We start from the raw sequence: 25704 nt of genomic DNA, 5'->3' as shown, positions 1-25704 counted from the left end.
GACAGGAAGAGGCACAAGTGTGCTGGCAAGCAGGAACAAGCCACAGGGTTTTCCCAGTGTCTACAGAAAGTGTCCAGTGGTGAAGCTGAATTTGGGTTCCAGTGTCGATTTACTGATGTGGTTCTCTGCTCTCTGACCTCCAGACATGGACCTGCAGACGCGCCACCTGGCCCTCAGCAGTCTCTTCACGGAAACGCTGATGATGCTGAACAATTCCAGCATCACCACGGCCGAGTCTCTCCGGGGGACCCTACGGAGGTGGATAGAAGGCAAAGTGCACGGGCTGCTGGCCATGCCTCTGCTCACAGCGGCCTGCCAGAGCCTGGCCTCGGTGCGGCACATGGCCGAGACCACAGAGGCCTGTATCACTGCTTACTTCAGTGAGGGTAGGGGCCTTCTCTGCTTGTCTCAGGAGCTTGGGCCACCCTTGGATACCATTGAACACACATCGTCTGGAATCATGGAATGGTTTGGGTTGGAAGGGACCTTAAAGATCGTCTTGTTCCAACCCCTCTGCCGTGGGTAGGGATGAGGGGGGAATGACACACTTCACACTGACACAGGGGAAGGTTAGAGGGTTATTGTGAAGGAATTCTCCCCTGTGAGGGTGGAGAGGCCCTGACACTGGTTGCCCAGAGAAGCTGTGGCTGCCCCATCCCTGGGAATGTCCACGGCCAGGTTGGACAGAGCTTGGAGCAACCTGGGATAGTGGAAGGTGTCCCTGCCCATGGCAGGGCAGTGGAACAAGATGGTCTTTAAGGTCCTTTCCAACCCCAAACCATTCTGGGATTCTGTGATTGGGGTTTACAACTGCTCTGTGTGTTTTCTTAAGAATTATACCTGTCTGTCTGAAAACTGATTTGCTTTTTGTAGTGTTGCCATTTTTACAGCTAAAGGGGAGGACTTCTTAAAAAAAGGAATCATTCCAAGAGAACAGAAGACATTTGTGCCCTCCTGTAGTGTTCTGTAGGCTAATTTAAGAAAAAAAAATTCCTGTTTGGTAAAAATCTGAAATTCTGTGGTGGGGGTGGTTTTCTTTTTTGGTTTTGGGTTTTTTTTTTTTCCCCTTCAGTTTATATAATCCTTGTGGAACCACATTTTTATTTCTTCCGCTTTCTGTGTGGAAGATTTTAGTGTACCTGAAGGAAATACTTTTAATTCCTTGCTAAAATGTTCAAATTCTAGTCCTGTCTGAATGCTGGGAAAATATCTCACCTTAACCTCAAGGAGATGCCCTTTGATAGTGGAGTTTTTCTTTTCTCTCCACCAGAGTTTCATGACATGCTGATTACCTGGAAAACAGCTAAACCAGCCCAGATTCTGTAAACAACCCTAGTTCTTAGGTTTTACTACGTGCTGCTTTTTCACACTCTTTTTGTTCTTTCCTTCTGTTTTCTTCATAGATTCTCCTCACCACCAGGATTTAGGCTGGGGCCCTATACTTGCCTCCCTCCAAGTTCCTGAGCTAACCATGGAAGAATTCCTGCAGGAGTGTCTGTCTTTAGGAAGCTACTTGACCCTGTATGTTTACCTGCTGCAATGCCTGAACACTGACCAAACTCTTACCAATGAAATGAAGATCCTGCTGACCATCAGCAAATGGCTGGAGCAGGTGTACCCCAGGTACGAAGCTTGGAGCTTCTGAACGTGCCTTGACTTTTAGATCAAGTTTATTTGTACTTGTATAGCTGAGATAATCAGGTGTCTTGGTTAATTAGGTTAATTTCAACAGGCTGCTGGATGAAATGGCATGTCCTTTTTTATCCAGTAATTAAGAGTTTGTCCTTCTGCAGTACCAACACTAACAGTTGTGATGGTTAAACAGAAGAAGGAATTTAATTTGTTAGAACACTAGTGAGTTTCAGTCATTTTTCAATCAGAGAAGCTCGATTTCAGTGACGGGATTTGTGCTCAGTTAAAATGACTCGAAGCAAACCCTGAATCACTCAGGGTTCCACTTTCCAGCATGTCCACTAGGTGGGATAAGTTACATGCTAAATATTCAGTCTGGCACTCTGGGAGATCTGGTGTTCCAAGCTGCTCCATGGGGCCTGATCAACAGCTCTCAACCAAATCTGGAGCCAATGGGTCTGGTGAAGTGCCCAGAGTCAGGGACCTGAATGCTGTAAAACAACGTCCAAGATGACTGGGTTCTGGGGGGAAAGGAGGCATAGCCCTGGGGTCAAAATAAAAATCCTCAAAAGTATGTAACAGCTGTATTTAGAGTTGCTGCTGAAATTGCCAGGATTTAGCAAACACGATGAGTATCTTTCCATATTAATGTTGATTATGTTCATATTTTCTGTGAAAGAATGATTTGGAAAAATTTGTGTTCTCACTGTTTCTTGAAATTCAAAAAGCATTCTCTCACTGTGGTAGGTGCTGTAGTAATTTGATTGCCAGAGTGTGAAAGAGGCAGCAAAGCCACCACACAGAGCAGATAAAACCTTGCTCTGAACATCAGAGCTGAGATTGCCTGGGATGGGAAATGACTGGGTGGGGTAATATGAGGATAGTCTGATGCAGGAAACTCGTGCTGATGCTTTATGTGGAAAGTCTGAGGCTGTTAACTTAAGCTGCAAACTGTTTTGGGAAAGATTAAAAATATCATAGGGGGAACTTCACTTTGTGCTTTACTCAACAAAAACATTCAATGTTTCCTTTTTTTCAAAGATCATATTAAAAGTCTAAATTGTTGTGGAAACAACAGCTAGTGCTTCCTAAAGTGTTTTATTGGTAAGTAAAGAAAAGAACAAAAGAGTAGAGATACAGCTTCTTTCCTTTTATACCAAGTCTTAGTCAAGTTTAAATCCACTTAGGACTGCAGTATCGTTTATTTCCAGTTGTAAAGCTTAAAAGGAAGCACTGTTCTTTGTCCTCTTACAGGCTCTTAAAACCTGCTAGCTGATGGCTCAAATCCACAACAGTAGCAGTTACAGCAGTGTAATAATTGGTGGGGTGTACAGCCATTTTATCCTCATACAGTAGGAGATTACTGTCACTAATTAACCATCTGAATTCTTCGTGGGCCTGGCGGGGAGAGAAACAGGCTTCTTAATCTATGCCACTGACTCTTTAATTTATGTTTTGTTTTATTTTATTCTTTAAATCTCACCTAAAGCTCAGCAAAGGAAGAGGCCAAGCTGTTTCTTTGGTGGCATAAGGCCATGCAGTTATCCCTGATTCAGATGGAGCAGGATGATGCCGTTCTGATCGAATCCGTCATCCGGACACTGCTGTCCATCCAGGGCAGGCAGAGCCAGCTGGCTGAAGAGAGACTGACTTCTGGAATACTTGGTGCTATTGGACTGGGCAGGAGGTCTCCTTTGTCACCCAGGTAAGGGATGGAGTGTGGTAAATTAATTGCTTTGAGTCATCGTATTAAAGCAGCAACCTGGGTCCAGACTGCCCAGTGCAGTGTCAGAAGATGTTCTGAATCCAAGCTGTCCCCAGATATATAAAGAAAAAACACAGGGAGTGTGATAATCTGGTTAAGAAGCGAGTGTGAACTTCTGTGAAGTCTGTGGTGGAGAAGGAAAGAAAATGCAGTTGTGATTCTGACTTAGTGCCCAGCAAAGTTTGTAGGCAGACTATTTGTTAGAGGAAGATACTTGCATTTGGTATGTAGAAGACTTTCAGTTGACCTGACAAGGTTTTGTATAATAACATACACTTTGCCCTTTCTGTTTTAACCTTGAGATATTGGAAATGTTAAGAGAAGCTCAAGGAAGCATGTGCTTGCTTGTTGTTCACTTTACCTTCCAAAGAGAGACACCAAGTTTGATGGCTAGCTGTTAAAAACAAGTTCACTGTGGAGAGAATGCCAAGGAAAAAACCATAAATGCTTGTGGAACACGAATACCTAAACATAAGTTTATGTTTATAAGGATGCAGTCCTGTTGAAATTGCTCTGAATTCTTGGTCTCATTCAACTGATCCCTCGATTTGGATGGTGAGGATGTTTCACAGTCTGTGAAGTGAGGAGTGTTTCAGATGTGGCCTCAAGGCTTCAGCTAAGCTTGAAGCAGATGTAACATTTCATATGTATCATATTATATCATCCTCTAGTATGTATGATATCCTGTTGTATGTGTATACAGAGAAGCTGGATGCCCCATGCCTGGAAGTGTTTAAGGCCAGGTTGAACGGGGCTTGGAGCAACCTGGTCTAGTGGAAGGTGTCCCTGCCCAGGGCAGGGGGTGGAATTGGATGAGCTTTGATGTCCCCTCCAACCCAAACCATTCTGTTTGATATGATATTCATCATGATACGAAGCCATGATATTCAAGTGACTTCTTTTTTTCTAATGCATTGGAGATGGTCGTCTAAAGCCTCTACTTTGTTCCTCATGCAAGAGATACCTCATGGCGTAGAACTCCCAGTGTACCTGCTGTTGAGACCTGCAAATCTGACGCCCCCTTCCCTCTCTGTGCTTCCCCCACGCAGGTTTCGGGTGGTTGCCCGCAGTCTGTCTGCTTTCCTCTTGGTGCAGATTCCTGCAGAGAGCCAAGTGCGCCTGAAAGCCGGCTCGGAGCCCAAGATGTCTCAGAAGGCTCAGCAGGTGAGCTCTGCCCATCTCTGGCTGCTTGACATGCCCTCTGTGCGTGCTTCTTTAGCTTTTGGGGTGAAGTAATAAGAATCACTACAAGCATTTCTTCGAGCTAAATCCTGCCCTCACCTTGTTGCTGTAACTTTGGCAGCAGGACTGTGTGTTTGAGCTCTGTCCTAAGGTGATCCTAGGTAAAACTGCTTGTACAATATTCTGCATTAATATAAAGGCATCAGTTTCTAATCTTACACACTGAAAAAGGAGCAGATGAACTTATGTCTGTAAACCTTGACTTCTGAGAGTTTGGAGCATTGCAGGTGGAAGGAATTGAAAACAAACAGGAAAAAATAGTGCTGCTGGTGATTGCCCTGCTTTTAAGTGATAAAGCAGGGCTGCATTCACACTGACATTTGTTTATGTGAGGTCAGGGCTTAAAAGCCCTGTGACAAATAAACATTCCTGCTTTAGCATGTGCACTGACCATGATGGTCTTTCAGTAAGCATGTGAGAAGAGGAAGGAGTTGATTAGAAACCAGAGCAAAGTAGCTTGGTACAATTTGTTTCTCTTAAGAAAAGAATGAAACTTGTTCAGAAATACGTCCAGCATTTGCTCTGCCTACTACTGCCAACATAGACTTTTCTATGTATAATTTTTAACTTGACAGTCAATACCTAAATTTAATGTTATTAATAGGAGTAAAACAATACTGTTATGAAAGTTAAGATGTTCATAAGAACAGCATGCAGCAAATATCAAGTGTGTTGCAGTTTGTAGTTCAACATAATTTCTGTGAAACCATTTCTTGAGTTCACAAAGTAAATATTTGAAAATATTTGGGTTGCAGAATCCTAGCAAGCCTTGATAGGACAGTTTTTGTCCTGATCTTGGGAAGTGACTCGAATATACAATATGTCACTCAAAAATACAGGTGACTCGAAACACTGTTATGTGAGTGTGGTTTATAACTGTTTTGTTCAGAAAACTCTGGGTTCTGTAGTAGGTAAGGATCTTCTGGGGGAACTGTGCATATTGTGGCTCATGAACTGGCTTGTTATGGACCAGAGTTCATCTAACAGAATTCTCCCTTGTACCCACAGGCACTGAGCGCTCTTGAATCCATGGCGTCAAACAAGCAATATATGGAGTACCAAGAGCAGCTCTCCCAGGCTTCTGTGTTCATCAGGCATCCAGAGCATTGTCTTCGGGATGGCAACAACCTGCTGGCTCTCCTTGTCAACACCCTGTACCCAGAAGTGCATTATTTGGACACCATCCGGTAGCGGCGCTGGGCTCGCAGGGCCATCACTCAGTGCCCATCACCCTGGTTTACAAACAGTGTCCCTGCTGCACAAATAACTTTCACCTTCAGAGTTCCACTTAGTAACTAAGTCAGAATTGTGAATGGGAGCGGCATGCTGTCAAGCTTTTATCCCCTTTAAGGTTTTCTTGCTTCCCTTTTTAGGCCTGTGGAATTGCCTTTTTTTTTTTTTTTTTTTTTTTTGACTGAAAGCACTTGAATATCCTCCTGTGTGTGGTGCACTTCTGAGAGGAGGGTACTTGGGGATAGGTGTACAAATCATTAGTCAGCAAAGCTCATCCTGGAGCGTCTGGAGTTTTTGCTTGGTGCCTTTTTTATTTTCCAATGTGTCATCACTCAGGCCAGTTCAAATTTACTGGGGGATTGTGTGTAAAAGAGGTTTGACTTTCTTAACCAAGGATACCTCTGAGTCTTACCTGAGTGTGTGTCTAGTGATTTTTGTGAAATCCCTGTATTTGAAAAGATGGTACTTCAAGTTTTGATTTCTTTTTGCTGTTCCACAGAAATCTGTAGTTGAGAGGCATGCCTACAATCTTCCTCCACTTGTGTAAATATTAACAAAAGTTGTAACTGAAGAACTTTGGTTTTTTCCTGTTTTCTAAATATTAGTGTGTCTGCATCTATATTGCTTCATTAAATGCAAGTAACTTCTAGCCAAGTTCAAGGGGATTTAAATCCAGAAACAGATTTTCTGGATCTCTAGTGTCTGGGAGGGGAACAGTCAGTTATGATCATGTTAGGTAGGATTCCTTAATTCTTAAAGTCTGGTTGTTTAGGAAATACTGATTTAACAAGTGTCCACCCACCACTTAAGTTTATTTTCTTTTGCCTGGCTGGGCATGACACCATGAGATTTTAGAGGACGCTATGAAGAGGTGTTTCTGTTGTATTAAATTTGGTGATCACTTGTTAAAATTCTGTTGCCAAAGCATGAACCACGAGCCTGTAGTTTCAGCTGAATGATCACTGTTTTTGTTGCCTTGTCTGATCATAAGATGCACTTTTGTTTAGGGAAAGCAGAAGATGAATTTTTCCCCTTGCTTGTTTGACGTCCCCTTCATCACTGATGTGTTTGAGGTGGCCCAAGGTCCTACAGTCCCAATCCCTACACCAGTGTGAAGGAACTGATCGCTTTTTCTCTCCCTCCATTAATTGTGCCTTTGTGTTTATGACATGGTTGCACGTTAAAACATGAGTTCTGATCACTAGGGGATAGAAATGTGCTACCTACTGTCTGGTCAATGATGCTTTGATCTGTTCCTCCCAACGGTGGTTCTGGTGCTGCAGAGCAGATCAGCTTTTTCTTCTTGCCAGATTCTGCTAATTATGCCAGCTGGGTCATTAGATCACCGTCATATTAATGTGGTCTTAGAGTTCTTTGCTCTATCTGCGAGCCTATAAATAGATATACATATGTACATCCCTCTGTATATTAACCAGATACCAAATGCAGCATGTTTTTTAAGACTCTTTTGGAAAATTCGTGTCTGGAGGAATACATTCGGCTGCTTTGCCCCCCTCAAAGACTTACAAGCACTGGTTTTATTAGATTCAGTGTTATTGATCAGTTGCATATAAATGTGAAAAAGTCAGAAATACGTGTTTGAGATGCACTTTCAAAATGAGGAATTGTTTCAGCTGTTGAGTTTTTACAAATGTTGTATTTATAACATGCTATGTCTGCAAAGACCATGCAAAAATAAAAACAAAAAATCAAGCAATTTGTGACAGACACTGTGATGTTTTCAAGTTGCTGGAAGAATACACTTCAGGTAACACATAATTGCTGTATGTGTCACCCATAGACCAGTCTTCTGGCTTCATGGTCAGTGTGGTAATGGCAGAAGTCTGAACCTGTGCTTTCCTCAAACACTGGGGGGCAGTTTTGCGAACTAACAGATCCACTGGCAGTTCTCTGTGCAAATGTGAACTCCAGAGCTTGGGGCCTTATTTTCCAAATTGTGCCCAACAGAGCGACTTCTTATTTCTTCTAGTTTTACTGGAAAGGCTCTGGCATTCCCAGCATCTCCCACTGTCTCTCGTGCCCAAAACTACAACGTTCTTGTTCACATCATTAAATGTCACTGGGTGCTCTCAGAAGGAAAACTGAGTTTTATGTTGATTTTAACATTGTAGATTGCATGGAAAGAGATGAAATGGTTATGTCAGCTACTCAATAACAATTGTGGCTGTTGGATACTTGGTGCAGTTTAGTTGGAGAATGAGTATCTGTGGCTTTTTGAATGTTTTACCTCACACAGCAGTTGTTGCATTGGGATGAGTTGTTGCCTGTGGGTTGCAGCTCAAGTATTTATTAATAAAATAAGGCCAAATAGGGAAATGGGCATAACAGCTGAATGTGGCATTAACTTCACTCAGGGGAATGGAGAAGCAGAAGTTGAGCAGCAAGGTGCCTGAAATGTGCAGGCAGTGCTTGCTCTGCAGGCTGACTGCTCAGCAACCCACAGAGGCTGTGGTGATGGGAAATGGCATCATTTATCCTGGGAGAATAGAGAGCAGTGGCCAAATCCTCCCAAACCCTGAATGTGCATAAACTGAGCAGTTTAGGAGGAGGGGAGGAACTGGGACACACTTTTTAGGCCAAGTGAGTTCAACACTAGAAGCCTCCTGGCATGTGCCCTGCTGTGTTTTGACCTTCTAGTTTATATTGGTTTGAGTGGGTGGTTTGAGTCTCCCATGAGGACCAGGGGCCACGAGTTAGTTTTGGGGCACAAGGTCTGATGCTTCTGTTTGGACCCAAACTACTTGAGTTAAACAGGTAGTTTTTGAGAGAAAAATCCTGGGAGCCAAGTGTGAATCCCATACACAAGTGGGAACAAGTTCTTTGTTATTCTGTATCTGTAAATCATAAGGGCTCAGAAATTCGGTTCAGTTTGTCCAACTAATATCCCTGAGATCTCTTTCCTCTGTGACACCAGTGAGACTGAGCTTACAGGTCCCTGACTACACTGTCTGCTGTAACTTCCTTTTCCTCTTTGCATCCCTTCTTATTTTTATTAAACCTGGCTTTCAGAAAAAAAAAAATCAAAAAGCCACAGATACTGATTCTCCAACTAAACTGCACGAAGTATCCAAGTCACCGCTGGGACTTTAAGCTGGGATTTAAAAGATCAAGTTCAAATATTTCCTTGCATTTTTTTTTCCTTATTATCCTGGCCAAGTAATTTAAAATTGTGCTTTACTTTCCCAGCACAGGTATTATGAAGAAGTGAACTTTAAAATAATGATTCCTAGCCTGGGATTGAGCTTGCAGGCAGGACCACAGGCTTGATGGTAATTCAGTAGCAGCTTGGAATCCCAGCCAGTGGTGGTTGTTACCAGGAGCAGGATCATCTGGGGAAGAGTTTTGGAGCTGCTGCACTGGAATGGTTGCACAGAGCCACTTGCGAGTCAGAACTTTTCCGTGTAACACAGAGGTGGAAACTGTGTTAGAAATAAGTTTTTTAGCTTTAAAAAAAAAAAAAAAAAAAGGCAAAAAGGCAATTTGTTGTATTGGAACATTTTCACAGTGTATTTATCACAAAGCTCTGGGCACTAGGTAGAGTAGTAGAGTTAGAGACTAATTAGACTTTGCATGTCCTGCTTTCAGCTCTACCAGCTTTTGGAAAACCTCTTCCTTTTTCTTGGACTCCTCTTGAAAGTTAAGGTTTCCTTTAAACTCTTAAATAAACTCTTCTGGAAGATAATGAATAATAATAATGACTAAAAAAAAAAATCCCCAAAACCACCAGCAGAAATTCCAGTAGTGTTCTGTCACAGCTGGTGTTTGAAACATGACAGTAGCTCACTTGCAGGCGGCATGTGGTTGGACAAGTGAAATGATATTTGAAAATTGCCAAAGCAAAAAGATTTGAGAAAATCTTTTTTAGCAAGCTGTTACCTGCTTCCTAAATATGATCTGGGCTAAAAACGCACAGATTGGTTAAAAATGACATTCTGTGCAGATCCTCCTCTGCTCTTCCAGCTCTACCCCTTTTTCTTTTTTATTTCTTCTCTTTTGCCTTTAAGGGCTGCTCTTGCTTGTGAGCAGCATCAGGGCTGGGAGTCATAGCATACAGAATGGCTTGGGTTGGAAGGGACCTCAAAGATCGCCCAGTTCCATCATCCCCACCGGTGTTTGGCCTTCTGTTCATCAGCCAACATGGGTTTTGTGTTCCCTGGGAGAGAGGACACCTGTGCAGGGAGCAGGTGGGGGTGGGATCTCCTCAGCTGCGCCTGGGCACTGCTCTCCCTCCTGGCAGGGTCTGGCTCCCTCCGTGCCTGCGGTCAAAGTTCTCGTAGGTGCAGTCTGGCAGCTGTGGCCTGGCAGGAGGAGAAGGGAATAAGGTGAGGACACATCCCTGGCTGCTCTGGGCTTTGTAAGTGGCTCCAACAAGCAGCTAAGGAGTGTTAGAGCAAGTGTTTGCGATGCTCCGACACGGACTGTCCCTCTGCAGCAGGGGGTCTTTAAGGGTCTGAGTTGCAACTGATGTTTTACATCTTAAAGCATCCAGAGCAATCTCCTGCACCCTTAGCATTAACTGCTGCTGCTGTCCTGCTGCTCAGAGCCTTGGGAGGTTGTGGCAAATCTTTCCTGAGAAGGATCTTCTCATGGGAGTGTTGGTTTTTAAGCCTTCCTCTGTGTAGGTGTCTATACAAAGACAATCAATGGTGCAGTGTCATTTAGACCCTGATAAATCAGCAAACCTATACTTTTTGCAAATAGTCATTACAAATTTGACTGTAGGATTAAATTCCTTCTTGTCTCTTTGGCCATGTCCTTACGTTTGAATGTCCTGCTGAAATGGCCCTTGTTCCTGGGTAAGGTGAGGGAAGGAAAGAGACATCATGTAGGAGTAACTTGGGAAGAGGATATTGCATAGGGGTAACTCAGGTTGGAGACATCACAAAGAGAAAACTCAGATTGGAAGGGGGCAGCCCCAGGCAGATGTTGTTACACTGATCTCAGATACAGCTTCTTTACTGTTAGACTAAGGGCTGGTGTTTTTGGTTTTTTTGTTGTTTGTTTGTTTGTTTGTTTTGTTTTTGTTTTTGTTTTTTTTTGTTGTTGTTGTTTGGTTTTTTTAGTTAATTTTTTTCCATCCCTTTCTAGCTTGGCCACCCCAGCTGTCATTGTCTAAGATCAGCGTTTTGCTGGGTAATGGGAAATGCCAAGGGTCTGTGGGAGCACAGTGTGGATGCCAGCCAAGGAATCAGGCCCTGTCACACCTGACCTGGGTCTCAGGTGGGCTCTTTGGTACCTCCATACCTTCCTCCACTCTTGGCTGAGCTCATCAGTTTTGGTGTGGGCACTTTTTCTTCTCCACCAACTCCATCTCCTAGAACGGTTCCATCAACACTGTCTCCGCACAATCCTAAACATCCACTGGTCAGATTTTGTGACCAATACATCTGTTCTAGAACAAGCAGCAGTCACAAGTATAGAGGCCATGTTGATGAGAACACAGCTGCGATGGGCAGGGCACATCTCCAGGATGAAGGACCAACCACCCCCTCCCTAAGATCTTGCTTTATGGTGAACTTGCCACCAGCTGCCGCATGAGAGGAGCCCCGAAGAAAAGATACAAGGACTCCCTGAAACAACATCTCAGCCTTGGTCATACTGATCACCATAACTGGTCTACTCTGGCCTCCAGTCAGGAGGTCTGGAGACACACCATCTATAACGCTTTTGAGAACACACGCAGGATCACCCTTGAGGAGAAAAGGCAACGCAGAAAGAATTGTGCCTTGCAGAATTTACCACCTAAGGAGTCTTTCTGCTGTGCCTTTTGCAATCGAACATGCCTGTCTCGTATTGGCCTTTTTAGCCACCAGCGTGCCTGTAACAAACGTGGGTAGAGCCCTTCCCAAATCTTCGTTCGCGAAGCCCAGCCATGATGATGATGAGAAACTGGGGTCCAGAGGGAGGGGAAGGTTTCTCTTCCATGGTGTCAGCACAGACATCCCCTCACCTATCCCTGGGATGGATGGTCCACTCTTTAATGTGGCACCATAGAACCACAGAATGGTTTGGGTTGGAAGAGACATTAAAGCTCATCTCATCCCACCCCCTGCCATGGGCAGGGACACCTTTCAGGTTGCTCCAAGCCCTGTCCAGCCTGGCCTTGAACACTTCAAGGGATGGGGCAGCCACAGCTTCTCTGGGCAGCCTGTGCCAGGGTGTCACCACCCTCACAGACAGGAATTCCTTCCCAATATCCCATCTAATCCTGCCCTCTGGCAATGGGAAGCCATTCTCCCTGTCCTGTTCCTCCATCCCTTGTCCCAAGTCCTTCTCCAGCTCTCCTGGAGCCCATTTAGGCACTAGAAGGGGCTCTCAGGTCTCCTTGGAGCCTTCTCTTCTCCAGGTGAACCCCCCCAGCTCTCCCAGCCTATTTGCATGCCTGACTGCAGCCTTCCAACCATGCTCTGGGCTTATGGCACACCTAAATTTCCAGTTGTTTGCTGGTGCAGCATCTCTTTGCCATGGTCTCTCCAAGCTGCTGCCCCAGTCCCTTGTCCTCACATCACTGGGGTCTCTCCTCAGCTGTGCCCAAACCTTGTTCCCTCACACCAGCTCCCCTGGCCGTCAGCCCAACCCTCTCCTTGTCCCGGGAACCTGCTCTCAAGCCAGAGAATTGTTACCAAGACCACAGACATGCTGCATTTTCACCCTTAACCAATTCCACCCTCCTGTGGGATGACATGAGTAGAAGGCAGGACATCCTTACCTGACCAGGCTGGATGGAGCAGAGGAGGGACCTGTGGAGTGGGAAGGATAATGTGGGTTAGCAATGAGGTCAGACTGACCTGGGGAACCAGGACTGACCTGGAGAAGACCTGATGTCAGGCCTGTGGCCCTCTTCATGGGTTTGGGAACTAGGTACTGGAATGTAAGGAGGGAAAGGTTTTTGGTTGGTCTGACAGCTTCTGCTGTTCAAGACAAGTGGTGGCTTCCATGGGTGTGACATCAGACTGTCCCTACAGACGAGTCGCAGTGATCTCATCTTGTCCAGACTGAGAGGCAGAGTCCTGTGTCCTTCTTGGTCCTCTCCTGCCCATACCACTGCACAGCAGGAATGGCTTCCTGGGATGTCTCATCCCTGAGTCAGTGAGATGATTCTCATCTCCTGTAGGCGGGGCATTCCCTGCTCTTATGGCCTTGGAGTTGCTGGGAGGTGGGATTTCACCAATGATGGGAAAGCAGAGGTGTGGTCTGTAAAATAAGGATGCCCATCCCAGGGGCATCCCAACACAACATTAAACTGTTGTGTGGGATGCACCAAAGGTAGACCTTGGCCATGGGCTACAGGGGAAGAGGTAGTAATTAGCCTGCTCCAAGGCAAAAAAAGAATTACAAATCTAGTTGTGTAGGCAGTGTGTTCTCCACTAATTGCCCATCTATTAGTTTATTAACCTTTCTCCTTGGGCACAGAAACTCCTGCTGCCTCTGTCTTTTCTAAGGCCCCTTCCCAAAGGAGACCCTCTGTCAGCAGGCTGAGACCAGCCAGCCACGAGCTCCCTTTTACTTGTACTTAAATTTCCCACTGGAAATGTCCTTCTTCTAGGGTAGAAAATTAAAAATCCTTAAAAAAAAAAAAAAAAAAAGAGAAAAAAACCCACAAAAAAACAAACAAACCCACCTCCCCCCCCCACCTGCCTTTATCTGCTGCACCCACCAGTGGGTACCAGTGAGACGAAGGGAAGTCACGGCACTGACCTTCTCTGGAGAACACAGTGAAGCTCAGTATGGCCAGCAAAACGAGCACCTTGACTCCCAGCGGCACCAGGACCAGGATCATGAAGAAGGAGCTGTCGGACGCCTTGAATTTGTAGAAGTACACGGCCCCCTCGGCCCTGCCGTGGCTGTTGACAGCAGTGCAGGTGTACTTCCCGTCGTGGGTCAGGTACCGCAGCTCCTTGGTGACGCGGTGGCTCGTGCTGGTGGTGGAGGTGAGGTTGGGGTAGGGGGAACCAGTCCAGGTCAGGGCAGGTGCTGGCTCCCCCTCGGCGGTGCAGCGGGCCTGGAACGTGTGATCCCTGTTGGAGCTGACCGTGATGTTGATGATCCGGGGGGCAGCTGCGGGAATGGCGACAGGGGAGGGAGGGAAAGCGTGTCAGGCTTCAAGGGCAGGCACAGCACAAGGCACCTGGAATGAGCTCTTGGTCTTGGTGGACCCTGAGTGGGTTATATCAGGGTAAAACTGGGTGACAGGTGCTGGTGGGTGAGGGGTTGGACATGACCCAGTGATGGGAACTTACAGCCCAGAAACCCCCCATGCCCTGGGCTGATCCCACAGCGTGGACAGCAGGGAAGGGGGGGATTCTGCCCCTCTGCCCCCTCAGGCAAGACCCCCCTGCAGAGCTGCCTCCAGCCCTGAGGAACAGCAACAGAAGGATGTGGAGCTGCTGGAGCGAGTCCAGAGGAGGCCACAGATGCTCCGAGGGCTGGAGCCCCTCTGCTCTGGAGACAAGCTGGGAGAGCTGAGGGTGTTCACCTGGAGAAGGAAAGGCTTCAGGGAGAGCTCAGAGCCCCTTCCAGGGCCTAAAGGATCTAGAAGAAAAATGAGGACAAATTTTTTAGCAGGACCTGTAGTGATAGACAAGTGGTGATGATGTTTTTCAAGTAAAAGAGGGGAGATTTAGATTGGATCTAAGGAAGAAGTTTTTTAAAATGATGGTTGCCCAGACAAGTTGTGGCTGGCCCATCTCTGGAAGTGTTGAAGGCCAGGTTGGACAGGGCTTGGAGCAACCTGGGCTGGTGGAAGGTGTCCCTGCCCATGGCAGAGGGGTCGGGCAATATAAGCTTCAAAGATCCTCTTCAACCCAGACAATTCTATGATCCTATGAATGCTGGGATCAGCCCTTCTTCCTTATTTTTCTTGGCATCTTCTTCCTCTAGATTTCCTCACCTTGCCTTTGATGGATAGAGGAGCAAAGAGATCCACACAGCAAAGAGTGGGTGCGAGGATGCTCTGTTTGTGCTCTTTTTTTTGTACTCCATTTGTGTTTTATTCCCGTAATGCCTCACACAGTTTTCTGAGCTTCAGTCAACTCCAGCTGTTGTGACCTTCCACGATGGCAGAAGGCAAAGAAGTGCCATCCACCACGTAGGCACAGGTGGTGACCTTTTTATACTCGCTGCATCTCCACGTGGTTGAGGACGTGGCAACCATGGTGGTCTCCACAAGCCTCTCTTGGCTGTTCCCTTGGTCTCTGACCTCCAGGGCACACATGGATGGATCCGTTTGTGTGAGTCCTTTGCTCAGTGCCTGAGACTTGCCAGAGTTGGCAGATTACTGTTGTAGGGAAAATTTCCACTTCTTGCTACGACCTGTTTTTGATGTTTTTCTCCAACCCTGTAGTGACCAGGTCACTTTCAGGTTGGACATTAGGAGGAATTTCTTCACAGAGAGGTTGGCCAGGCATTGGAAGGGGATGCCCAGGGAGGTGGTTGGGTCCCCCATCCCTGGAGGTGCTTAAGGGAAGACTGGATGTGGCACTCAGTGCTCAGGTCTAGTTGACATGGTGGTGATCAATCAAAAGTTGGACTCAGTGGTCTTGGAGGTCTTTTCCAATCGGTTTGATCCTGTGGCCACCCAACAGCCAGTGTGGGTTCCTGGTTGCTTTTGGGTAACACTCCCATACCAAGATAGGGCCACTACTTTTGTGTCCTGTATTTGTAGTGTATGGGATTGTGTGACTTAATGAACATTTAAATATCAATTTTGTAAAGGTCAGTTGGTAAAGACCATTTCAAGGATGCAAAATATCAAGAGAGATACTGTTGAACATGTCACTGTCAGTTTAGTCTGCTAAGGAAGTGTAGCTGCTGTGACCAAGCTTGTCTTACCCACCAATGCTCTCCTCTTAGCTCTCCTGACTCATTTAGTGCATTTGGTTCCTAAAGGTGTTGTGAAAAGTGAAGGGAGCTACGTGAGTGCCCTTACAGAGGAAGAGCAGGAATTAATTTTTTTTTTTTTACAGGCTAAAAAACAAAAATATGTTTTGCAACTGCCTACAGCACATCTTCCCCCTTGTCTGTGTATGCAAGAGGAGTTTCAGGTGGTGTGTCGTGTGTCTGTGTGTTTTGGTGTCTAAATTAACTTTTTAATCATTATTTAGCCCCTCCCAGTCATATTGTCAGGGTCCATTCCCAAGCAAGGTACAGCCTGGGTGCTGTGTCTGTGTGTGTTATCATTCCTTATAGTGTTAAAGTCCAGACAGCCCATGAGAGACAGGTCTTACTGCCATCATGCCCTGGTCATGCTGTGTGTGGGTTTTTAGGACCCAAGGGAAGGAGAGCCTTGACTGTGCAGAACTTCCCAAGAAGTAACTGAGCTCAACCTCAGGACCATCTGGATGCCCACAGTGCACAGCAGGCATAAGGAAGTTCTCTCTTACAAGCAAAACCATCCAACCTCATGACATGGGTAAGATCTGAGTCTGTTTCCAAGGCCACTTGGCTCTCACAGCTGTCCCTTATCTGTGAGCTCACAGTTAAGGGAGCAGTGGGATTAGCATTTGACATTTGACATTTGTTGCTCCGAGATGTTTTTTTTAGGCTGTTCATTTTTTTCAGGCTGTTTGTACCCTTATTGTTTCCTGCATCCAAAGTGAGATGCCCAGGTTTTGGTGGGCTCTTACCCCAGCTGCCAGAGCCTCGCTATTTCCTTACCAGTTCTGTTCCTATTCCCTCCCCTGCATTGTGTTCATCGCCTCATATTGGAAGACTGAGGAAGACAGTGAATATTCCCTGCCCAAATGCTCTAAACTGTCCACAGAGCCAGAAGAGCCAACCATTCGGAAAACCGTCTCAGGTAAACTCCTGTTACCGTCCCATCAGTTTCCACACCTTGTGGCTCTTGTCTTCCTACAGGATGGCTTTTCCTCCCATGGCTCTCATGCCCTCTTACCAATCAAGTGCAGCTTTATCCCACTCCTCTTACCAATCAAGTGCAGCTTTATCCCACTCCTGCTTTCATACTTGTCGTGGATGTCTCCGGCCAGCTCCACCCTGCAGAAGTATCTGTCGCTGTCGCTCCAGGTCAGGTTGTCAATCCTGATGGAGAGGTCCTTGTGCCGGGGGTTGCCCAGCAGTTTGTACTTGTTCTTATAGCTGATGGCAGTCTTACAGAGCTCGCTGGTGCTCTGGCTCACACACTTGAACACTATGGTGCCGTTGTAAGGCTCCTTGATCCTCCAAATGGCAGTGAGGGTCCGGTCGAAGGCTTTGTAGGGGTGTGTGAAGGTGCAGGGCAGGATCACCATCTTCCCAAGCTCACCAGTAACATCAGATGGGACGTGAACGGACCAGCTGTTGGACTGCACACCTGGGAGCAAAAAGACATCATGGAATCACAGGATGGTTTGGGTGGGAGGGGACCTTAAAGACCATTTTGTTACACCCTGCCATGGGCAGGGACACCTTCCACTGGACCAAGTTGCTCCAAGCCCCATCCAATGTGGCCTTCAACACTTCCAGGGATGGGGCAGCCACAGCTTCTCTGGGCAACCTGTGCCAGGGCCTCACCACCCTCACAGGGAAGAATTTATTCCTAATATCTAATCTAAATGTCCCCTCTTTCAGTTTAATATATAGGTATGTATGTCTGTCTACCCCTTGTTCTGCTAGAATCAACAGCTGTAGCAGCAGTCTGTGGTCTCAGAAACATCTGTGTCTATGTTCCTGTCTTATAAAACTCACTTGACAGCTTCATTAAATCAGCTCTCCCCTCAGTAGCTGAGAATACCCATAAAATGTAAAGGTGCCCTGTAAGCAACTCCAGCCCTGGTCTAGCTGGCTTCACCACGTTTTGTGGGCATTCAGCTGTCAGATTAATCCTATAGACTCAAAGATAAGATTTGTTTTTTGTTCCTGTGTCTGCTGTCCACAACACTTGACAAACACATCGGGGGCAGTGCAGCTTGTATTAATCTATTGTGCACAGCACAATGGACAAAGGCCATCCCAGGGCTGGTTCTCTGCTGTTCGTTTATTTACCTGGAATCAGCTCCAAGCCAGTATTTTGATTACTGAGATCTGGAGTCGGGCTGCCCTGTCTTTCAACAATATGGGCACCTTTTCCTGCCCAGGTAATGTCATATACAAAGCTACAGGACTGCAGGAGCTTCAGGAAGCTCGTGGACTTTAAGCACAAGGACCTGGCAATGAAAACAGAAATTGCTATTGTTTTCAAGTTTATTTGTCCTTGTTCTAGTTATTTTACAGCATGTCACTGTAACCTTTACTTCTTGAGAACTGCAGATCATGTGCTTTTGAGTACCTGACTTGCTTTTCTCTGTCACCTCTTTTTGACTTTTTTTTTTTGTTTTAAATCTTGAGCAAAGAACACTTTATTTTTCTAGCACATAAGCCTCCCCTTGCCTTCCAGATGAAAAATAATGTTAAAAATAAGTGCATCTAATGTTACCAGCTCCACCCATTTCCATGGAAACACAGTCTGCCTAGTTATGAGTGGAGGGAGTTGTCAACATTCTGTGTATAATTTACCCTTAACCTTAAAACTTCAGGTCTTCCATTATTCCTTTTGCTAATACCCAGCCTCCATTTGTTCCTGGAATTGAAGCTCTTATAACAGAGAGAGAGAAGTTCATGGGAAAATAGCCTGCACACCTCACAGAGGGTAACTCCCAAAAGGAGTTGTCTATGGGAAGGTTGTGAAGACAACAGCAAGAGCTGCAGACCACCCCAGGCACCACCCTTGCTCTAGCAAATACTGTTTGACAGTGTATCTAATCAACATCCATCGAGTTTAATGGAATTTAAATGCCTGTTTAAGTTAAACGTGAGCTTAAGTGATCAGTGGAACTGGAGAAAATTGTGTCTGCTGCATGATACCTCCTAGGAACGTGAAGCAGCACTTCTGGGTGGGGATGGAAATCTACCCGACAAATCTGGGGAAAAGTTAGATGAACTCCATGCACAAGTTAAAAAAACCAAAGAAACACGCAAACCAACCACACCCCCAACCACAACTTGAAGCCCTCTCTGACAACTGCTGAGCCAGGTCTGAATTTTTCCAGCGTTCTCACATGCACCTGGAATTTCATGATCCTTTTAAGCGACGTGATGGATGGTGCAATCCTTGGAGAGTTTGTTGCATTAGGGTGATGCCCCTGGCACTTTGTCTAGAGCGAGGGGAGAAGCCCTGATCAGACAAGGATTGGTAGCAATCTCAGCAAAGCTCAGAACTCACCCTTCCTGGAGATGCGAAGGAGACACAGGAGAACCAAGCCAAACTCTCTCATGCTGGTTGACCTTCTCCCCTGAGGTGCATCAGCAAACCAGAACTGCCTCATTACATCTGAGCTGATGGCCTTGCAGGCACAAAAGGTTTTTCCAGGGCTGGAAGAAGTTGTGGTTTTCCTGTCCTTGGAGGGAGTGAGCTGTTTAGCTGAACCAGCTCTGGGTTCAGATATTAATAGTTCTGTGGTCAGTCATATGAAAATTACACCAGAGGGAATCAGGGCATTACGATTTTCCAGCTAAAGGAAGGCGTTTGCAGGTTGGGGCTGCAAACACCCACACCAGGTGTGTGATGGGGCGGGAGGGAACTGTTTTCCAGTGCCACCAACTCACCAGCCTGGAGGAAACCCTTGCAATCTGCCTAAAGGGTTGCCAAGCCAGACCCTTTCTTTCCTGGTTAGAAGCAGTTCCCCCTCCTGAACCTGGAGCCTGCAAGCCAACTGTGCTTTACACCTTGTGCTCACTCGTTGTTATAAAACAAACCACCCCAAAACGCACTTCTTTTGAAATTATCTGAGCACTTGTGCCAGGGTTCAGTGGTGGGTGAGTGCTGGTGCTCACTGTGACCCTGCTCTGTCGAGACCCACATGACCCTAATGAGTTGTGAATCATTCCTTGCTTGTTGTTAAACTGCGTTTGAAATAAGCTGACTTCCAGCTTTTGCCCAACATCCTTGTGCAAATGCTCACTTTATTCCTTCTGGGTTTAGCTTTTCTCTCAATTTACTGTGCAGTTTGCTAATCTGCAGAATTTGGGGCTTGTGGAGAGCTGACCATGGTCCCCTTATGTCATCTCCCATATGGTGATCCCATGATTTGTTTAAATTTAACCTTGGGGCGTGTATTCCCTGTCTGGGTTTAGCTTGAGGTTTGCTGCCTTTGCCTTAGGCCAGGGAAGGCTGATATCTGCCTGATTAATCTCCTGGGTGGGGACTGAGACAGCAGCACCCACAGGACTCACGGCCAGGTTGGACAGGGCTTGGAGCAAGCCGGACTAGTGGAAGGTGTCCCTGCCCACGGCAGGGGGCTGGAACGAGGCGAGCTTTAATGTCCCTCCCATTCCAAACAATTCCATGATTCCCGCTGCAGGCAGCCGTGGACTCGCAGCCACTGGAGGGCTCCCAGAGCCAATGCAAGATTGCTGCCGAGTCGCTGCTGCCACTTTCGCTGTGCCAGGAGCCAGCGCCTTCCCCCCAGCAGGGATGCCAGGGCTCCCCTTTGCTTCTTACCCCTTCTCCTGAAACTCTCCCCGTATGTTCCCTTCTTAGCTTGTGCAAAATCTCCCAGAAGAGGGACTTTTGAGATTTGGTAGCGTGAAGTGTGTTTGCCGCTTTCTGAGCTCTTTCTTTGTCCTGGTCAGAGTCTTTGTGAAGGGAAGGATTTCTTTTTCCCAGACGTTTTGGAGGAGGCTCTGAGAGTACCCAGATGTTATGTATGGTTACTATTCAGCCAAGGGTGGTGTTACTTCAAATAATGACTTAGAGCCTTGTGCAGTCCCCATACATGCCATCCTTGAGCAGGAGCATCAGGACCCAGGGTCTAATTACTTTGCAAACTGTCCTTATGAGCTGTAAAACATAGTTCAGACCACCAGCAGCAGAGAAACCTGAGGCTATGGGTGATGGAAACAGCAAATAAGAGACCTGTATCCTTATCCCCTCTGTGATATGTGCCTTTTCTGTGTATTTTTGCCTTCTTCTTCCTCCATATACTGTTTGATTTCATCTACTCGTGATGTGAAGTTTTTGGTGTTGTGATTATTTTTAAGCATTTCACCACTAATGGTACAGTGGGACTTAGTGGATTGAAGTAAAAGATTAAAGTGAAATCCATGCTAAAAACATCTTTTTACAGTGAAGCATAAATGATTCATATGAAGAATAGCTGCAGTTAACACTTAGTATGAACCTCTTCCTCTCTAATATTTGACTCCAGCATCTCCTAAAAAAATACCTGCTAAATCAATGCAGAAGTATAAATCCTTTGACTTTTCTCTGTGGGCTGATTTTCTTTTTGGACCATGTGATGGCTATTTGAAATAAAGCATTTTAATGTTTAAAATACAGAGTTGATAATGTATAGCTGAAAATATTTACTACCTGTTTGAATCAGCCAAAAATTTTTGTAAACAGCATCATCTGTGGCTGTATAATCCACAGACTCTGTCATGTCTTTTTCCAGGTCTGTGCTTAAATGATATCTAAGATTTCTGTGAGGAAGCCTGCTTTTGTTCCAACACCAAAACCAGGATGCCTTCCATATTAATGTTTCTTTTCACCAGTAATAAGCAATAGGGTGGGTGGAAATGACCCTAAGTTGCACAGGGGGAGGTTTAGATTGGATATTAGGGAAAATTTCTTGATCAAAAGGTCTGTCCAGCCCTGGCAAGCTGCCCAGGGCAGTGGTAGAGTCCCCATCCCTGGAGGGATTTAAAAGCCCTGTGAATGTGGCACTTGGGGACATGGGTTAGTGGTACCCTTGACAGTGCTGGGGAACAGTTGGACACAATGATCTTAGAGGGCTTTTCCATACTAAAGGTTCCCATGGCTCTGTGATTAGTGATGATCTGCACCCAGGTTGCAGCACGTGGCTGGAGGTGAGCACGGCACAGCTCGACCCTCCTGGTCCCAGGTTTGTCACTGAGGATCGAAACAAGGAGTCTTATATGTGGCTGTATCTGTGCTGACAATACAGCCACTTAGTGACCAGAGTGAAGGCAACTGTTTCCCCTCTCTCCCTTTGGGTCTTAATATCAGCTCCAACGTTCTCTACTTCAATTACTTCAGCAGCATGTGTGAGTCCTCCCCAGTCCTCCCCAGTGCCAACCCACACATGTTCGGCGCAAAACCCTTATGTTTTGTCACATCTGGCTCTCTCCCCTGAAGGGATTGGCTCTGGGAAGTGCTGGGAGGGCAAGCTGGGAGGCCAGAGGAGTTTTCCCTTTGTCTGGTCTCTGTCAGTTGAGCAGGAGAAAGCGGAGCTGTGGGCGGCCCATCTCCCCCCTGCATCCACTTCATCCTGGCCAAGCTGGAGGGAGAAAAACAGCAACAGGAAAACCTGCAGTGCAAGGAAGGTGGAAAGGGTGGGAGGGATGGAGAGTATCAAAGACAGGCACCATTGTTGCAGGTGACACTGATCCTGCTTCCTGGCACTGAGCGTTGCTGCAGAACACAGGCACCACTGTGTCAGGCTACTCCTGATCCACTTTGAAAGTCTATAGGCTCAGTCGCTTGCCTGTGGTGTTTGCTCAGCCTCTTACAAATGCTCCTGACCTGGAAAGTCCTCCTGCCTTTCATATAATTGCTCCAAGGTCTGGAACTGTCCCATCACCAAAGCTGGGTGGGTGAATCTGTGGAGCAAGAACGGGGGTGCTGGTGAGCCCTTGTTGCCTCTGTTGAACATCAGCTAAAGACAATTAAATGGATATTTGGGTAATACTCTTCTAGTGGGTAATTATGGTTTGAAAAGCACAGCTTGTCTTATAGGCAGAGCATTGTGGATGGAAGAAGACACACGAAGTGTTTATAAGTTTTTTGTGCCACATCCACATGGCTTTTAAATCCCTCCAGGAACGGGGACTCCACCACTGTCCTGGGCAGCCTCTGCCAGGGCAGACAGACCTTTTGGTCAAGAAATTTCCCCTAATTTGCAATCTAAACCTCTGCAGTCACATCCAAGTATTGACATGGAGAACAGACCTGATTTCCCAGACCTGTGCATTTCTGTCCCTGCTGCTGTCTGTTTAAATCCTCTGCTATGAAGAACTATGTTTGGAACACTTGCAGACAGGTGGTGATGGGATGTTTTCTATTTTGCCCATACCAAGATAGGTCAAAGCCATTGAGAGGATGATGCTGAGGCCACCAGTGCTGGCACCCACCTCCTCCAGGCAGCACAAGATCTCGGGATCAGGCAGCTGCTTACTACAAGCTTGCAGAGTGGGGTTGTTCCATCCCAGAACTGGTCTTTTTCCCAGGCCCAACCAACAGTGTAGAGACACCTGATTTAATCACTGATTTGTCCTGACAGTCCTGATATGGCCATTCACTGTTATGGGAATGCTAAGAGACCTTTGACTCACATTGGATACTTGCTTAATGACAGCAATGGAATATTTTAGGATCAAACCCAGTACTTCTCAGAGCCATGTGACCTGACCAGCCACCGAGTGTCCTCTCCTACCCTGGTCACTCTGTCATCCAAATGAGCCCTGAAGGTCTGGTCTGTGTGTGATGCTGGGATTAGCCTGAACAAGAAGGTGAGCCAGCTGGCAAGACACAGGCACTAAACATCCTTTTAGACTAATCCAAATGACGTGTCTGATTAAAGGCACTTGAAATGCCACCAGAAAAGAAGTTCCTGCCTATCCTTCTTAGTAAAAGGGAGCCCATGGAGATTTATGTGCTCTGTCTTTCCCTGCTGAATGGGCACAGATGGTGATTTAAGAGTTTTATGCTCCTCTGGCTGTAGATTTCATAGCCCTTCTCTGGGATGAAAACTGCACCCTTGGGAAGGAGTGTGGGCTGGTTCTATCCATCAGGCCACATGATATCTGAAGCACATCCTGAACTTTTCCTTGGCAGAACACTCTTGGCCAGTGAAGGCGTGGGACTGGTGCACGGGCTGAGCTCTGGTCACCACCTCTGCGCTGTCTCACAGACTCCAAATAGATTCAAAAGCACTTAGACTGAGACCTGTGGTGATGAAGGTGGCAACTCTCTAGGACATGCCTCTGGACAATAACTCTCCACCTCTTGTTTTCACTCTCTTCCTGCCTTGCCTGAGATCCTGTACCCAACCTCTTTAGAGTGATGTTTATTGTGGCATCTTCTCTGAGAAATGTACTGTTCTGTTGTCCTTTATCCTTCCTATTGTCTGATAGCCTATGTTTCACTGATTCAAATGCAAAATATAACCAGAATGCTGTTGTTATTGTCTTTTTTTTTTTTTTTTTTTTTTTTTTTTTTTCCTTTTTAACCTTGGTGGTTAAACCTGGACTGTTCAGCCATTCCCCCTTCCTTGCTGGAGACCTTCAGCTGAATTTCTCTTCTTGGCATTACCTGTTGCTGTGCAGATCCAGAAGTGCTTTGACTGCTTCTCAGCATCTGTGAGCATCAACCACAGGTTTTCCATTCTGCAAGGGTACCTCACCATCCTGCTTGCCCTCAAACAGGGTCCAACATGTGTTTGAAACTGACAGCTTGAATGGCCAGAGAGGACCACTGCACCAGCTAATCTGAGCTGCTATACAATTTCTAGTATTTCATGGATTGTTTTCATCCATTTGCTCCTGAACTGAATTCCAAAACCTGGATTTGACCTGGGTGCTGAGTTACCATGTGTGGTGGGGAGGGGTGAGGGGAGGCACAGCTCCTGCAGCCCCTGTGCTGGGCAAGCGTGGGAGGAGAGATGATTGCAGACCTGAAGCCAAGCTGTTGAGATAATAAATGAGGCAAGGATGGGTGATCACTCTTCCCAGTGCACTGTGTCCAGAGGCAACATTCTTTGACAGCCTTGACCTGGTTGTCCCAGGATTGTCTGTGTTGCAGTTAAATCTGCAGCTGAGTCGTAGGCAGAGGCAAGTGTATTTCAAGGGCATTGTAGGCACTTGTGCCTTTCAGAGGACCTCTGCAACTAATTTTTGTGGGTACCTCATGACCTGTGTGAAGGTGTAAGTACTACTGAAACATGAGACCTCTACTTGAATTCTTGGCAGAGCCTCTCAGTGCAAGATCAGCTCCTTTCTACCTGGGACAGGAATTAGATGAGGTGAAGGAGCAACTTCCCCTGCCCGGATGGAGTGACTTGCCCCTGGAAGAGACAAGGGAAAGAGTCACTTTTGCTCTGTGTCGCGGGTTCTCCAGCAGGCAGATGGATGAATAGATTTTGTTGCTGTTTAATTTTACTTGGGGTTGTTCTTCTAAGAGTTTGGTTTGCTCAATAGATATGGCAGATAATAGATAATAGATGTGATATCAATAAGGGCAGCAGAGCTACATAGGACATATCAAAACAAGATCACAGAAACACAGAATCACAGAATCAGTGTACCTGCTCTTTACCTTAACCTCAGGAAACATTCCTGGTGGAAAATGAAACATTTAGTGGCAACAGATGGAAAAATGTAGGTAGGTGCCTGAGGCCAGCTGTTTCTGTTTCTGTGTTGTTGGTACTGGGACCTGCTGGATGGGAAGGTTCCAGCAATGGAAGTGCAGGAATTGACATGTGAATTGTAGCGTGTAAATGCATTTATAGAATCAGAGAATGGTTTGGGTTGGGAAAAGATGTTAAAGATCATCTCATTCCAGTCTCCCTGCCATGGGAGGGATACATTCCACCGGGCCAGGTTGCTTCAAGTTGCGTCCAACCTGGCCTTGAACACTTCCAGGGCTGGGGCAGCCACAGCTTCTCTGGGCAACCTGTGTCAGGTCCTCACCATCCTCACAGAAAAGAATTTTTTCCTAATATCTGATCTAAACCTACTCTCTTTCAGTTTGAAGCCAACTTTTCTTTTTTTTTACCTTTGCTTGTTCTGGTCTCTGATAACACAGAAGTGTTCCCAAA

The 25704-nt window shown here is 46.2% G+C and overlaps 2 protein-coding genes across 3 annotated transcripts in view; one reads left to right on the top strand and one right to left on the bottom strand.

Annotated features, from left to right (window-relative positions):
- EPG5 (ectopic P-granules autophagy protein 5 homolog) overlaps positions 1–6022 on the top strand; it is a 56870-nt gene extending 50848 nt beyond the window's left edge. For both annotated transcript variants that reach the window (XM_027719977.2, XM_027719976.2), the window contains exons 40-44: positions 144–386; positions 1404–1623; positions 3122–3337; positions 4447–4561; positions 5648–6022. In XM_027719977.2, coding sequence (XP_027575778.2) covers positions 144–386; positions 1404–1623; positions 3122–3337; positions 4447–4561; positions 5648–5830 — 977 coding nt within the window. In that variant the 3' untranslated portion in view covers positions 5831–6022. The remainder of the gene's footprint in view (positions 1–143; positions 387–1403; positions 1624–3121; positions 3338–4446; positions 4562–5647) is intronic.
- A 4067-nt stretch (positions 6023–10089) lies between these two features.
- Positions 10090–19143, bottom strand: SIGLEC15 (sialic acid binding Ig like lectin 15). Its single transcript, XM_027719985.2, has 5 exons — positions 19092–19143; positions 16821–17204; positions 13592–13951; positions 12603–12633; positions 10090–10191 (listed from the first exon to the last, which is right to left on the bottom strand). The coding sequence occupies exons 1-5, from the start codon at positions 19141–19143 to the stop codon at positions 10095–10097; spliced, it is 924 nt and encodes a 307-aa protein (XP_027575786.1). The 3' UTR covers positions 10090–10094.
- Between the last annotated feature and the right edge of the window lie 6561 nt (positions 19144–25704).

Source organism: Pipra filicauda, unplaced genomic scaffold, assembly GCF_003945595.2.
Source record: "Pipra filicauda isolate LSUMZ 115617 unplaced genomic scaffold, ASM394559v2 scaffold215_size1667880_pilon, whole genome shotgun sequence".
Taxonomy (NCBI): Eukaryota; Metazoa; Chordata; class Aves; order Passeriformes; family Pipridae; genus Pipra; species Pipra filicauda.
Note: the sequence above shows the minus strand (reverse complement) of the source record. Positions and strands in the feature narration are given on the sequence as shown.